This window comes from Callospermophilus lateralis, chromosome 1 (genome assembly GCF_048772815.1).
Source record: "Callospermophilus lateralis isolate mCalLat2 chromosome 1, mCalLat2.hap1, whole genome shotgun sequence".
NCBI classification, from domain to species: Eukaryota; Metazoa; Chordata; class Mammalia; order Rodentia; family Sciuridae; genus Callospermophilus; species Callospermophilus lateralis.
The window spans coordinates 75,663,189-75,679,424 of record NC_135305.1 but is presented as its reverse complement, the minus strand read 5'-3'; the positions used below and the strand labels follow the sequence as shown (position 1 = coordinate 75,679,424).

Sequence of the window (16,236 nt, the reverse complement as noted above, 5' to 3'; positions counted from 1 at the left end):
AATTCTGTTTCCTTCAGAGTTAGGCATTAGTCACCTGTGGAGATTTTTCCATACCTTTGCTCACCTCAGTCCCCTTCTAATACAGGTGCTTAGACTGTACTGACAAAAAATTGAGTTACAAATATAGAGAAAGAAATTGATTGCATGGGTCTGGAATGGTGCACCGGTAGCTTTTTAAAAAATTATTTCTTGATTCATGGCTATAAGGTTTCCTCTCACTTTAAAAAAGTGTTCAGTGATAGGTTACCCAGGCATAGATACCTTATGAGATTTTGTTCCTTTAACCAACTTGTTAAGTTGTATTTGCTGCACTTAACATTTCTGCTGTGAAATATGAGAATTTTAAAATTCTAAAGTATGTTTGAATGTGTTCAAACAATTTTTAACTTAGGTGGTGGGTTAAAGTGAAACGCATGCCTTTTTTTTTTTTTTTTTTTTTTTGCTTCTAATAAAATTGTCTTCTGTGAACATTATAACCTAGAGGAGTGTCAATTTTCCCTCAAGCTATACATTTTTATTTTATTTTATTTTTTTAGTTGTTGACAGTCCTTCCTTCCTTCCTTCCTTCCTTCCTTCCTTCCTTCCCTCCCTCCCTCCCCCCTTCCTCCCCCCCCCACCCTCATTCTTTAGAATCTACATTTGTGATTTACAATATTAATTGCAGTTTTTAAAAAGTAGTTTTGGAAATAATGTCCTGATTGATTTGGACAGACTGTTCTGGTGAACCAAAAATATGTAGTATGTAGAATTAGAAAGGCAAAAATTAGTTTTATCTTTTTAATCCTTCTATTTCTCTTTACCAGTGATAGGATTTTTAAAAATCCTCCTTCATCCTGATTTCTGTCCTTTGGTTCTACTCTGGGGTATGTTCTGACAGTGTCCTTCCTAAATTGGTTTTTTCCATGAAGCATATCTGTAGTATTATTGACTAGGTTTAAGCCATAGAGTAACCAGAGCTTCCAATCCTTTTACAGTTATCTTGAATTTGTTTTGTTATTGTCCTAGTTATTTCACCTTTTCAAAGATTTTGTTTTAATTGAAGCCACGGAAACATAATTAGAGTGAAAAAGTTTTGTCTTCTTGCTATCATCTATTAACATTGTTATATTCCTTGAGCAATAAGGTTCATTTTTGTTACTATTATTTTGTTTTCTTCTTTCCTTCATGAGACATTATTTATTTTCCTTGACAGCTTTTATGAGATTCAGTGCTTTCTAAAATATACTCTTCAGTTTTGTACAACTGGGTTTGTGTTTTTCTTTGTTAAAAATCTCTCAGAGACCCCTTTTATACTTTTTTGGTTTCTTTAGATGTCTTTCCTTTACTTAATTAAAAGTATTTGATATTTGTACAGTCAGAATATCAGGTTTTGTTTCCTGTTCCTCTGGAGAGTTTTATTTCTTTTTATATCTCTCTGTTTATATTTTCTTCTGTATATAATTTTTATATTTTATCTTTAAAAGGTATGATTTACCTTTCTAATTTGTAACTTCTCTTTTTCTTTTTAATGGGCTTCAAATTTTCTTGATAAAATCTAACTGAACATATTATGTATCCTAAAAATTATTTTTAAAAAAGAAATCTAAATAGTTTCTTCAGCTTTCCAATTATTCATTTTACTAGCTTGTTTTCTTTTTAGTATATGCCCAAAATATCTGATTGTTTGATTTGTATTTCGATTAAAATATTTAATGGCTGGGGCTGGATTTGTAGCTCAGTTGGTAGAGTGTTTGCCGTACATGTGTGAGTCACTGGGTTCTGATCCTCAGCACCACGTTAAAAAAACAAATAAAATACAGGTATTGTGTTTGTCTACAACTAAAAATGTATATATATTTTTAAAAAGTATATAATGGCTAACTCAAGTAACTTCAGTTTGTTTTGTAAAATTGTTTTATTCAGAATTTCTTTAATAAGAAGGCAGTGAAAGCTTATTTTTATTTTGTGACCACATTAGTCAAATTTTTAAATCATAAGTGTGAATGTAAAAATACATTTTTAAGACACACAGAAGACAGCATATCTTTAAGATGCAATGATATAGTACAGACTGAAAATGATTGTATATTTAATGTATTACATTTCTGCATTTTTCTGGACTTCTGGGTTGAATAACATGTCTGATACAATGATGTCATGGTACAATACCTTTTTCCCTTTAGATGGACACTTTTGTAAATCCACTTCGAAATTCTATGAGGAATGTTTCAAATGCAGTTAAATCCCTTCCTGATAGTTTGGCAGAAGGAATGACTAAAATGTCAGACAACATGGGCAAAATGTCAGAAAGATTAGGTCAAGACATAAAGCAGTCATTTTTCAAGGTAAGAGGATACTCTCAGTAATGTATAAAACTAACTATTTTTAAGTCAAGTAAGATGTATTGAATTCCTTGCATAGATTTACCTTATTTTCTTTCCGAAGTACTTTAGATGTAAATGATGTAAATGAAAAGCAAGAAAGGAAGTTTTTTACCAGAAATGGATGCTGAAAAATTCAGTCACTCTATCAGTCTTTGCTCTCATAGACTTCTAAAACCCATTTAAAACAATATGTAAAATTAGTAAAGTTGCTTTTTTAATTATTTTATTTCATTATGCAAATCTATAACACTATAAATCCTATAGCAAACAAGTAAATGTTATTCACAAATAAGCTCCACTGGTATTCTCTCAGGAAACACAAAAATTATAGTTTCTCCTGATTCATATGATGGAGAGATGAGGAAAAGTCTTTATCCACGTCAGCTTCTGGGTCTGTGCAGTACTGTGTATGTTCTTCCTAATGGCACAGAAGTTTTCCAGGAAGCGTTTTCATTACGTTAGCAGATCAAGCTACTGGACCAAGTAGTTTGGTGCATTTTTAATTTATATTTTTAAAATAATTTTGATATATTCTTTAAGATTATAGTCAAAGCTATTAAAAATCATAAAGCTATTAGAATTTTCTGTTTATTGGTCAGGTTTGAATGAAGGGCAAATATACGTAAGTATATATTCTTTGATATAAAAGGCAATTTCTAAAATAGTGTGGGTAAATCTTACTTTTCTGTCAATTCTTATGCTACTCATAATGCTCCAGTTTTATTTCTAGTGATGGAAAATATACCAACACTGAAATGAGTAACAGTACTATTTCTGATGCCATAATATTTGTGACTTTGTGCTAAAATCCTTGAACTTTTCTAGGTTTTTTTGGTCATTACCAGAACTTCAAGGGGTTAAAATAGGTGATTATAATGTTCCTTTGATGCTGACAAATGATTTTCAACTAATATGGTTCTTTCTGTTTTCTCTCCTCTTATGTAACAATGAGTTAATTCCTTAAACCTATTAACATATTATCAAGAGCTTTTTATGGTATAAGAAGATTAGAGTTCTGTTCTCTGGCTATGCTCCTGTTTAGTTTTCCATTCACTTAACCTCTAGTAGTTTTAAATTCTTCTACAAAGTGTGGATTTTTGACTAAGTAATTTCTCCTTCCAAATTCAAAAGTTAATTCATTTTTAAAGAAAAAAACCTTGGGTAATGAAATAAACATTCTTCTATGTAGGTCTCCCATTCTAAATTTTTTAAATGCTTATATATTGTACCAAAAATCAAATAAAATAGTGGTATTTGTTTTGTTATTATGTTGTGTTCTTTCAATGCCTACTTTGTTGTGTTTACTTTTTCTTTTCTTCTTTTTTTTTAAATGTTAGGTGCCTCCTTTAATTACAAAGACTGATTCAGATCCTGAACATTGTCGAGTCTCAGCTCAACTTGATGATAATGTGAGTTAATTTTATTCTTGGTAATAAATATAATAGTTGGAATTCACACTATATTTGGCAGATCTTAACTTTTTGATAAATATGTATGTATCATTCATATACACATATTGTGTTAATCTTAGTGAATTTTTAAAAACTATACATGTCCATGTAATCTTCACTGTAACTGAAATAATAAAAAATTTTCAGTACTCCAGATTGGCCCTTAAACTCTCTTGTGTTCACCGAGGATAATTTCAACCCCTAACTTTACCCTGCCTTTGTGCTTTATGTAAGAAAAACTGTAATGTAGGTGCTCCTTTAAGTCAGACTTTCTTTGCTTAACATTACGATGTTCTTCCATTTTGTTTTGTATGATTGTAGTTTCTTTGTTCTTGTGGCTTTGTAGTATTTCTCTATAAATTGAGCACAATTTGTTCAATATGCATAAAACTGCTGTGAACATTCTAGTACATGTTTTAGGATTAAAAAAAAAATAGCTAGCACTCATTTCTGTTAGGTCTACACCTAGGAATGAAATTTCTGGGCAAAGTGTATACATCCTGCTCAGTATTCAATATTTTGTGTTTAATTTTAGCCATTCTAATTGTTGTTTTTCATGTGGATTTACATGAAAATGACTGAAATGTTGAACCTTTTTTCATGTTTATCAACTACTTGGTGCACTGTCTTATGTGGGTATCCAGATCTTTTCCCCATGTCTATTGGATAGCTCTCTTTTTCTTTTTACTAGAATGCATTTTATAATCTACTCTGTGCCTACTGCACAGTCATGAAATATCCTGTGATTTTTCTTTAAAATGCTTTTTGTTTTACTGTGCTATCATTTAAATTTGCAGTTCATCTGGGATTAACTTTTACATATGGAATGAGGTAGAGGTCCTGTTGACCCAAACATCTTTTACTGAAAAGGCCTGTTCTTCCCTATATTGTGTTTCTGTCTTATCATAAATCAGATTATTATATTTATTTGAATTTGTTTTTAGGCTCTGTATTCTGTTCTATTAGGCAGATTTATTTTGAAGTAATAAAAATCTCCTTTAAATTTCCAATTAAATTTATTTATAATAAACTACCTTAAATTGTTGCCTTTTCAAGATTATAATGTTTTATTATGAGTTTTGCTTGTATAATATCCATAATATCATAACTTTTTGTTTGTGGTGTTTAAAGTTTACTTACTTATTAGAATTGTTGTATGGTACCAAACCTATGTGAATATGCTTTATTAGAAAATGGAGCAGTATTTATTCTGCCTTGGTAATGAAATGAGTCTCCCTTTCCCTTCTGGTTTGTTTAAGCTATTTTAAAGTTATAATAATCTTCTTTTGTAGAATGAAAAGTACACTAAGAAAATGTTTACAACATGATAATGAGATATTCTTTTTTTCTATATTTAAATTGTAACATTGATGAGAAAATAATTGGGAAGAAAATCTCATTGGTGAAAAAAATTACAAAATTACTGACAATTCTGTGTAATCCTAAATCTTTACCTGTTTTTTACTTCCTGCATAATTTTACACATGAAAGCATTCCACTTCTTAATTTGTAATCTCATTGATTGAATACTCATAATAAAAGTGTACTAATTTTCTGTTGTTAAAAGCTAAAGGAAAATTCTACTAGGGTAGTGAAATATGGCTTTATAATGTTAATTTAGATGTAGATTGAATTGAATTTCAACTTCTTTTTCCTTAAAACACCTAAGTATTCACAACTTACTCACTAAGCCAAACACTTTATTCTGTGTTGTTTTATACTATTAAAAACAGAGATATTGAGAATATTTCATCCTTATAAGAAATATCATGATAAAGTAAGCAAAGAGTCTAGCATTTGCTTGATCAACCTAGTACGGCCTCTATTAAAAGTTAGGAGAGAGAAATCATCTTTTGTTATGCCATCATGAACCCGCCTTTGATGGATACACTTTGAGAAGTTTGTGGGTTCCCCCCCCCACCCGCTACAGCCTTGGAATTTACTCATTATTATAAAATTTTCTATTCTGGCAAAATTACTGCTAAAAATTTTTTTTTTCCTAAATTAGAATGAAACCTCAAATTTTGAAGGCTATCATGTAACTTGTTCTCTAATTTACTGAAATAGTACCAGTTTGTAAAAGCAGCAAAAATAACCATTCATAGTGGATGTAACTCTGATACATTTATTTCTGTTTCTTTCATATTTTGTCAGGTGGATGACAATATTCCACTTAGGGTAATGCTGCTTCTCATGGATGAAGTATTCGACTTAAAAGAGAGAAATCAGTGGTTGCGAAGAAATATCAAAAACTTACTTCAGCAGCTTATTAGAGCTACATATGGTGATACTATAAATAGGTACATCCCTCCAATACCTTTGGAGCTTGATCTTATTTATTACTTATTTAAACTTTCACTTCTAGAAATAGATTTCTCAACCTTCATGGCAGAATATCTTCTCTGGGCCTTTAAGAAGATAATTAAAGCAGTCTGTTGCTCTCAGAGATATTTACACCCAGATTAGTGTGCATGCTTTATAGAAGTTGTATTTATTTTATTCACCTTTTAAAATTTTAAGTATATTCATTTACATTTATTTGCTTTCAGAAAAATAGTTGACCATGTTGATTGGATGACCTCACCTGAACAAGTAGCTGACTCAGTGAAACGTTTCAGGTATATCTTAAGACACGGTCACTTCTTTCAGGTAGTACAGAGTTTAGCATTGTTATCACTAATTTTTACTACTTTTATTTCTTTCCGGGCCATAAAGTTGGTTTCTGCTCATCATTGGTGAACATAAAGAATTGTAAGCATTATAAGAAACATTTGTCTCATGAAACTATTTATCTTTGTATTATTAAAAAGAGAATAGAAAGAATATAAAGAAAAAAATGAGATGATTGGCTACATTTTATCACAGTACTATAACTTTAAGATAATCAATATTAGTATAGAGATTGCAATATAATAAAATACTAGTTTTAGAGATTAGTTTTTTTTCAGTTGTATTTACTAACCTTGATTTTAAGTGAAACTTCCTAAGAGAGTATCTCTCTCTGGCCATGGTCTAATTTTTAATTACATATTTGAGCTTTTGAGAATAATACAAATTAAACAGCTTTGACACATTAATTTCTGGGTTCATATACAAAAATATATGGAGTTCCTCCCCTGTGTCAATCATTGAGGAGTGAGAGATAAGATGAGAAAATTAAAGATTAAGAGAAGTAGTGTGCCCAAAGGCACATATGATAGAAAATGAGAGATCTGCCTTTTTTATGGTTTCTCCCCTTTGTACCAGAAATTGGAATATCTGCCCTGACATGTTCATTTTGTTTCAGGGTAGAAAAATGATGTTTCTCTGTAGCATTGATTTCTAGCCTTGGCTATATGTTGGAAACACCCAGAGAGCTTTAACATGTACCAATGCTCGAAGGGCTGGCTATCTTAGATAACCAAGTGGAAGGCCTGGACATTTCAGATTTTTTAAAGCTCCCAGGATTTCTAATGCAGGGATTGTCTGGGGGAGTTTCTCTCTCTCAGATCAATTCTGGATAGAGCAAGTTTCTCTCGCTTAGTTCCTGCCTTTGGACCAAACATTAGGAAACAGGAATCAAATATAATGTGAAAGTCAAGGTGAATGGGTTATTGTATGTGTGATAGGACTATTATACTCAATCCAGTTATAAGTTGTGGGCATGGGATGTAGTTTTATGTTGAATTAGTTATAAGGAGAATGGAGTGGCCCTGAGAATAGCTGTTAAACTCTAAGGTATTCAAATTTAAGATCTCATAAGTTTGGGGATGAATTGTTCAGTCAGCAGGTGCTTACTTTTTTTTTTTTTTTCAAAATTTTTAAATTCTAATTACTTATACATGATGGTAGAATGCATTTTGACACATCATACATAAATGGAGTATAACTTCGCATTCTTCTGGTTGTACATGATGTAGAGTTACACAGGTCATATATATGCACATAGGGTAATAATGTCTGATTCATTCTACTATTATTCCTACCCCTTTACCCCCTCTTCTCCCTTTACTCATCTCTATCTAATTTAGAGTGCCTCTTTCTTCTCCCCGCCCCCTTATTGTGAATTAGCATTTGCATATCAGAGAAAACATTTGGCTTTGGTCCTGTGGGATTGGCTTATTTCACTTACAATAATATTCTCCATTTCTATCCATTTATTGGCAGATGCTATAATTTCATTCTTCTTTAAGGCCGAGTAATATTCCATTATATGTATGTATGTATATATATATATATACACCACAATTTCTTTATCCATTCATCTGTTAAAGGGCAACTAGGTTGGTTCCATAGTTTAGCTATTATGAGTTGAGCTGCTATAAACATTAATATGGCTGCGTCACTGTAGTATGCTGATTTTAAGTCCTTTGGGTATAAACCTAGGGTAGGATAACTGGGTCAAATGGTGGTAGTGTTTCAAGTTTTCTAAGGAATCTCCGTACTGTTTTCCATAGTGGTTGCACCAATTTTCAGTCTCACCAGAGGTTCTGACTTTTGAGTTTAGATGTCTGGTTATGTTTGTATATTCCATTTTGTTGTCTTTGTGTTTATGAGCTACCAAAGGGCAGAATATATCTGCCATTTTTCTTTGTATATCCTCTTACACCTAAAATTAAATCTTGCACTTAGTTGTTTTTTGTTGAATATCATTATAACTATATAAATTTTCAGAAATGTTTTATCTTTCCATTCACATTTGTGTTTTCTATAGAAATTTGAAATAGTTTCATTAACTTATGTCATTAGAAATGAAAATGTTTACAGAGATTTTTAATCTTCTCTAACAGAGATGCATTTTGGCCAAATGGCATTTTAGCAGAGTCTGTTCCATGCAGAGATAAAGCTATTCGAATGAGAACAAGAATTGCAGGAAAAACTAAATTATTTGCAATTATGCCAGGTGAGTGAGCATGTAATTTGTAGTTCTGAATTTTTAGAATTTATCATGCTAGATTAGCTATTTCATTTTATTATAATAACTACTATCTTAATGGTTTACTATATAATTATGCTAGGTATTTCTTATATATTCTTAATTAACCAACAGTCCTGTAAAACAAAACACTATTAATATCATAGCTTTACATGTATGGAAACAGTGCTCAGAGAGGCTAAATATCTACCAAAGATTTCTAACTCCTAAGTGACAGGACTGACTCATCTTTGAGTGAATTGAAAGTGTGTGCTTTTAACCACTTCACTCTGCTGCATTAAAACATTTTGGTTATTAAATCATTAAATATGTGATGGATGAATGGCCTAATAAAAGAATATGAAATGGGGATTTTTTTAAAAAAAATGTTTGTTCCACATAGAAACAACTGATTGGTCTATTATTAATCTTCAGTGATTTAAATTTTAATCCCAAAGGGGATACATAGTAACTCTAATTTGAGTTACTTGCTTAGGATATGGCTGTCTCAGAAGAATGTGTTCCATTTGTCTTCTCATAAGAGAGAGGCTGTATGTATAATATGAAAATTGGTTTTGTATGGCTAGAAGGAGGTTTTGTCCCTTATTTTTTTATAAATATCTTTAAAAATGCCTAGATAACTTTTCTCTGTATTTTAATTATGGATGTAGAAAATGGACAAGACATATTTATAAATTCTTTACTATCATACAGTACCAATTTCTGTGCTTATAAAACTTTAAGCTTTCTCCTATGTCAATTAAATTAGAAATTTGCCACATAACTTAATTCTTACATATACTATTGCACTTGGTGGTGTTAAAGCAAAGGAATAACATTTTAGAAAAACAAACAGTAACTTTTAGAATATTTTTCCATATTTTATATTTGTGCATATAGTTGTACTTAATGATAGGACTTGTTGCATATTCATATGTTCACACAATATAACTGTATAGGATACTTCATATACTTTTATGATAACCAGATTGTGCTACAGACAGATTTAATTGTACAACTGGAAGGAATCTTAATTCACTTATTTAGTAAATATTTATTGAAAGTGTATCATACCAGGCACTGTTCTTTGCATATAGCATTGCTTTCTTGAAGCTTACATTCTCTTAGGAAGATACCCCCAAAACAAATAATTAAGTATAGTATAATAGTGGTAAATACTAAGAAGAAAAGTAATGCAGGGAAGGGGCATGAGTAATGTCAGGTGCATTACATTTGTAGATAGAATGACCAAGGGAGGAGGCCTCACTGAGATGACATGGGTATGAAGATCTAAGTGAAGGTAGATAGAAAAGTATATGATTATGTGTATACATAATCTGTTGCCTGCTTTTTAGTAAACTTGCAGCATATTTGCTTCAAACTATATTATACTCCTGGGTAAGTACAGATCTTTTGGAAGTTTCAGGTTCCTTTCTCAAGGAACAAAAATAATATTTATGCTTGGGGCTCTGATTATGAATAATTCTAGAATAATCATATGTTGGTCCTATACTCCACTATCTCTATAACTTCATTGGGTGAATTCCGAACTTGCTTGTCATACCATCTTTACTTTTCCATTCTCTTCTCTACTTTTCTCTTACAGGAATTCTAAAATTCAGCATGACTTTTCTACCCCCATTTCTTGAATATGATTGTTGTTTTTACACTTACCATTCATTTGTTCATTGTTGTTTTTTCCACCAAGGCTAATTCTTCATCTCTTTATATGTATCAAAATTGTGCCCAAGTAGCAAAGTCTACTAGTTTTCATTTCCATAAAGACACACTTTCCTTATTATTTCACAATAAACCTCTTTATACTTTTAATATTTTTGTGGCACTATTCCTATGCTACAGTTTTTTTTTTTTTTTTTTTTTTTTTTTTTTTTTTGAGATCATGGATTAGTGGGGGTTTTTCCTTGTGTACTGGTAAAACATTATAATCTTGGATTAGTTTGTTAACTTATAGCGTTTCTGATTGCTCATTAGATATAGTAAGAATGTTTGTGTACTGTTATAGAATTTACAGATGACAGCTTATAAGGATATTGGCTATTAGAAATCTCCACTTAATAAATGAGGGAACAGAGAAAGGATATCACATGGGTATTACAGGACAGGATTGCGACTGTAATTTGCACTCTTTTGAATTTGCATCCTTACTCTCCCTGTGCCATATTGTTTCCCAGTATCTACTGTATAAGTGGATGGTAAGTGCATGCATGCAGACATGCATAATTTTAAGTCTCAGTTATAAAACAGCTGAAATGCATTAACTGGATGCTTGCTATTTATCAGTTACTCTATTGTGTGCTTTACATACTTCATTTAAGATCATAACTTAAGCCTTGTTTGCCTTATTTAAACAATGAATTCTGTGTATTTTTCCCTTCTTGATTTAGATGAACTGAAGCACATTATTGGAGCTGAGACAACACGGAAAGGCATTCTTCGTGTTTTTGAAATGTTTCAGCACAACCAGCTAAATAGGAGAATGGTTTATGTCTTCTTGGAAGGCTTTTTAGAAACCTTATTTCCACAGTATAAATTCCGTGAACTTTTCAACAAACTGCATTCACGGTCAAAGCAGATGCAGAAATATAAACAGAAACTTCAAACTACTCAAGCGCCTTCTTTACAAAAAAGGTGACACTCCAATCTATGAAGCTGGTGTTCATTTTGTCCAAAACTAATGGTGTGGACAGATCTTCTGGGGCTTAACTCATAAACTGTTGTGTCTGCACCAGTCTTTTAGTGTCTCAAAATAGAATATTAATACATCCATAAGACTCTGGTTCTTCTCATTCTCATCTATAATCCAGCCACTACCACGAGAGATTTCTGTGTCTTAAATGATTTGGTGCATAATTTGCAACTTTGAGAGGATACTGCCCTCATCTCATGCAAGAATGACATTGGTCTCTTCCGTTTCAAACTAATCAGCATTCTCCAGCAATGACAAAGTGCCAGAGTGTATATATGAGAGCTAAGGAAAGCACAAAACAGTGGTTCACAGATAAACTAACTAATTTGTTTTAATAGTTGGAGACTGTGCAATGTATGATTTGGATAATGATTTTGTAGGTCCTTGTCATCATTTTAGGTAAGTGTGGACTTGCCAGGTGAATGATCTTTAGAATATCTGTTTCAGATATAGGAAAAGTTACAGAATGCCCTTACAGAATGAAATAACCTTATTCCCAAATTACAGTTTTCTAACATTAAAGAAAACAGTATAAAATGAAACCAACTAGAAATAGAATTTGGTTGGATTTTATCATTCATTGGAATAAAACAAATTTTAATTGATTCATTTTTGCTTTAAGGGCTTTGTTTTACTCTATGGTTCTCAGTTAAGTTTTTTTTTTGGCGTTCTGTGTGGAAAAAGAAGCATGTGGTAGCTCTCACTTAAGTTTCAAAATTATTAGTTTTTAACAGATTACTGATTATACAGAAGGGGAATAATTTGTTGGAGGAACTGCCAAATACATTCTGTCCTTCTAAAAATTTGGAAATTAAAAGAAAACAGTACTCAATTGAAAGTTACCATATGATAATTTTAAAATTGCGTGATCTAGACATGCCTTAGGTAACTACAAAAATAGCAAATCAGAAGATTAACGAGTGTATTAGACATATGTAAACATACAAATTCCTAATTCTATTATGTGTATATATATATGAAAATAAATAATGAAAACAGAACTCTACTATTTTTTAAAATACGCTTTTATTTATATTTCGCATAATGTAAAATTCTAAATAAAGCTAGTAGGCAAAACCCCTTGGTGTATACATTAAAGTCCCTAAAATAATTTTATACCAACAAATACTTTTTTCAGTTTTGAAGCCTCTACATATCCTAGCTTCCTCACTCTGTTTTGTCCATCTCTAAAGTCTTCATATCCCCTGTGTGCAGGATTTCTGCATAATTTTAAATACTTCATTGACTAAAGGTTTGGATGTGTCAGCTTTATTTGTTTTAAAAATCTTTAACACTAAAACCTTAAAATAGTGAAGCTACTTATCAGACCACTGAGCCAGGATTAAAAGAATGACCGGGTGCTTAAGATAAAGGGACAGAGCATTGGTATCCCAGTTATTTGGGAGCTTTAAGATTGGAACAAGATATTAGTGTCTTGTTTTCACTTAGACCCTACTTATAAAGTGAAGCCTATTAATGGGATAAATCCTTCCTTTAAAGCTTTATAATAATCATATTTATTAATGATGCTGTGTGCGTACTTGCAGTGTACACATGCTCAGCATGTGTTGCATGTCTTCAGAATTACATAAATGAAATCCCTTTCATTGCAACTTGCAAGTGTAAAAAGATGCTCAGTGGCTGTGATGGAAGAATTATTTCTTCTACTTAGTCTGTCCCTGTCCCAGCCCCTCCCCTCACCCCAGGCTGTAAAAGTGGGATATGTGAAACCTATCTGTGGAAAGCATCAGCATGGCCATGAGTGCAATGATTTTCATACATACCCCTGCCCATTTCAAGTATATTTTTGACATGAATAAATTAAGTGTATACAGAAGAATTCATGTAAGAGCCTAGTGTGTACATGTGAAAAAAAAAAAAAAAAGTCTCTATATAATGTGAGGAACACTGACCATCAACCAGGGAAAGAAAGGTCATGTAGGATAGCAAATTTTCCTAACCGAGCCCTGCAAGTTAACTGCAGTCATACCAAAAACTATTTGAGTAAATGGGTTTTTAAAGTAAATTTTGTTTAAAAGAGTTTATATTTCAAAAGCAGAAATGTCAAATGGTAGTCTATAAACGGTGGTGCATCTTCTCTGTGCACATCTGTGTTTTACATCAGAGAGAGCCGTGGTCATGCTAAAATTAGAGATACTTTTTAAATGACTTGGTCAAGCTGTGTGTAAAATATTTAACTCATGAGTCAAGTACAGTGTACTATGTTTAATAAAGTTGTTACATTGAATGCATTTATTGCATATATGGATATATACATGAAAAGGCGTTATGTCTTCTGATATTTGATTTTTGAATGTGTTTTTAAGTCAGTGGTGCCTTTAGGCAATGAACCTTCAAAATTAATCAATCTTTGTTTGGGTTTTCTGATTTTTCAGGTAACATGTAAACTACTTAAAAACCATCATAGTTTATTCACCTAAAAATTTGATTGTATGATTTAAACATAGCACTTAGATGAGCATTTCCTATAATTAGGGTGTTCTAAATAGTTGCTGAAAACAATTGTGCCATTGACCAATGGATGCACTTGGCTAGCCTTAATTTTTTTTAAAAAAAGAAACATTGAAAACTTTCCTGAATATTTCAGTTTGCTCATTTTGAGTTTGTGCAGCTGGTGTTTGAAAAAAAAAAAAATCATACAGTTAAGTGCTACCAGAAAGTGTACCAATTTTTTAAAAAATTAAGAACAATATAAATTTCACATTTAAAATTTTAATTTTGTGCAATATTTTCATTTTATGCATGTGTATTTGAGTAATTGTAAAATAAATGAATTTTTAATGTTTTGAGATGTAGTTTAAACTGTCTTCTTAACCCAACAACTTACATTCCGTTGTTGCTGCATCCTCTTATTTAAGGACTTGTTTTAAAAGTCTTTTTGTCACTCCTTGTAAAATTTTTTTATAATTGACAAATATTGCTCATAGGAGCATGGCTCCTGTATTACAAGGGAAAATATAAAGAGCACATTTAAGGATTACAATTGTTAAAAGATATCTTGTGCATATCATTGTACAGTAAGTGTCAACTGTGTGCCTAACTGTTCTATCAATACTTTCCTTCTTATCAAAGAAGAAACAATCAGAATGTCAGTTATTTTTATTACCTAAAGAGAAGATGAAAAAATTTATTTGGTTTGCCTTATGTTCTGTCCATTAGGAAATACTAATAAAGTATTAACAAACATTTTTGTTGAATTTATTTAGTAATATAATTTGTTACTTTAAAAACTTGCTCAATAGTCTTATTTCTAATATCTATATGTATTATATTTTTATTTTAGAAATTAAGCAAGTAAGATTCCAAGATGATAGATGACCTGTTGAGTGGTTGGTTACTTAAGCCATCCAAAGTTAATTTTTCCTTTTATGGAACAAATAACTTACTTTCACAACATTAAAAAAATCTTCATACTGCCCTATCATATAAAAGTATAAAGTTATTTTCCCACAGACAAAAATATACTTAGTAATTTATTAACAATTTCTAATTGTTATTTCAAATTCATATTTTTGGTTAATATTTTAGACAATTCTATTATTCTAAAAGATATTAGCTTTAGTACTCAGCAATGTGTCTATAACTGGTTGGTCATAATATTTGTAGCTTTTGTGGAGTTGTTATATTTATGGACTGCTTATGCATCAGATATGATAATTGCTACCTCACCAGGGACTGACATAACATTTTTTAAAATGATAGTATAAGTCCCTTTAAGATATTCCTGAGGACTGGGGATACATGTCATTGGTAGAGTGCTTGCGTAGCATGCAAGGGACACTGGATTCAGTTCTCCAGACTGCCCTCCACCAAAGAAAGAAAAACAACAAGGAAAATGTTTTATACTTTTATGTAAGAACTACCTAAAACCCCATAATGTTTCTACACAATTCAAATGATTATATCAAAGAAATTTTATGAGAAATCTGTTTAATGTTGCTTGCCTCATTTTTCAAACTTTAGTAACCACAGAATCTTTTAACATAAACAGCCCCAGGGATATAGTTTGAAAAAAAAAATTATTGGGGGAGAGAAACAAAACAGAAAGGAATTGTAGTCTCTTTTTAGTTAAGGAACATAAAAAGACTGAAAAAAATGTATTTGTAACACATGATTTTTTTTTAAACCTGCTATTTCTCCCCAAAGTTAAACTTTGGGGAGAAAAAGGTAGAACATAGAAAGTTAACAACTAATTATATAGCAGATATTAGAATATAACTTGGCTGGGAGTAACAGAATAATGAACTCAGTGAGGGATGATAGAATGCATCTCATGAAAAGTGGAAAGATTTTGCTGGTAATGATCCAGAGTAGTAACTAGAAAATGCAAGGGGAAGAGAGAAATGTCATACTGTTCATAGCACTGAGTATATAGTCATAGTCATAGCTGAGGTTTATTGCAGTAAAAAGATACAGAACTAGATCAAAGGGATAAAGCTTCTGGGACAAAGTTTGGGAGAAACCAGGCTCAAAGCTTCCAGTGGTTCTTTATCTTATGAAAAAATGTTGCCATCTAAAGAAACTCATTTGAGAGTTTATGTGTATTTTTTTTTATTTGAAAGCAAGTCATGTAAGTACCTTCTGCCTGGCACTTACCCAAATTCCAGATTCAAAAGAAAAGTGTATCTTTGGCATAAACCCTGTTTTTTTGTGTGGTTTAGACTTAGCCACTTCATCAGTTTGGGGAATTGATAGGAAAACTGCTAAACCCTGAGTTCTCAAAAACCTGAGAACAAGGGTGAACATATTTGGCAGACCTCCTTTCAGACAACTATGTTAACTCTTCTGCACACCGAACAC

General features: G+C 31.5%; 1 protein-coding gene across 2 annotated transcripts in view; it reads left to right on the top strand.

The window, feature by feature from the left end:
• Snx13 (sorting nexin 13) overlaps nt 1-14,622 on the top strand; it is a 142,275-nt gene extending 127,653 nt beyond the window's left edge. For both annotated transcript variants that reach the window (XM_076835235.2, XM_076835226.2), the window contains exons 21-26: nt 2,163-2,324; nt 3,701-3,772; nt 5,969-6,114; nt 6,364-6,432; nt 8,584-8,696; nt 11,114-14,622. In XM_076835235.2, the coding sequence (XP_076691350.1) occupies nt 2,163-2,324; nt 3,701-3,772; nt 5,969-6,114; nt 6,364-6,432; nt 8,584-8,696; nt 11,114-11,361 (810 nt within the window). In that variant the 3' untranslated portion in view covers nt 11,362-14,622. The remainder of the gene's footprint in view (nt 1-2,162; nt 2,325-3,700; nt 3,773-5,968; nt 6,115-6,363; nt 6,433-8,583; nt 8,697-11,113) is intronic.
• Nucleotides 14,623-16,236: the final 1,614 nt, after the last annotated feature.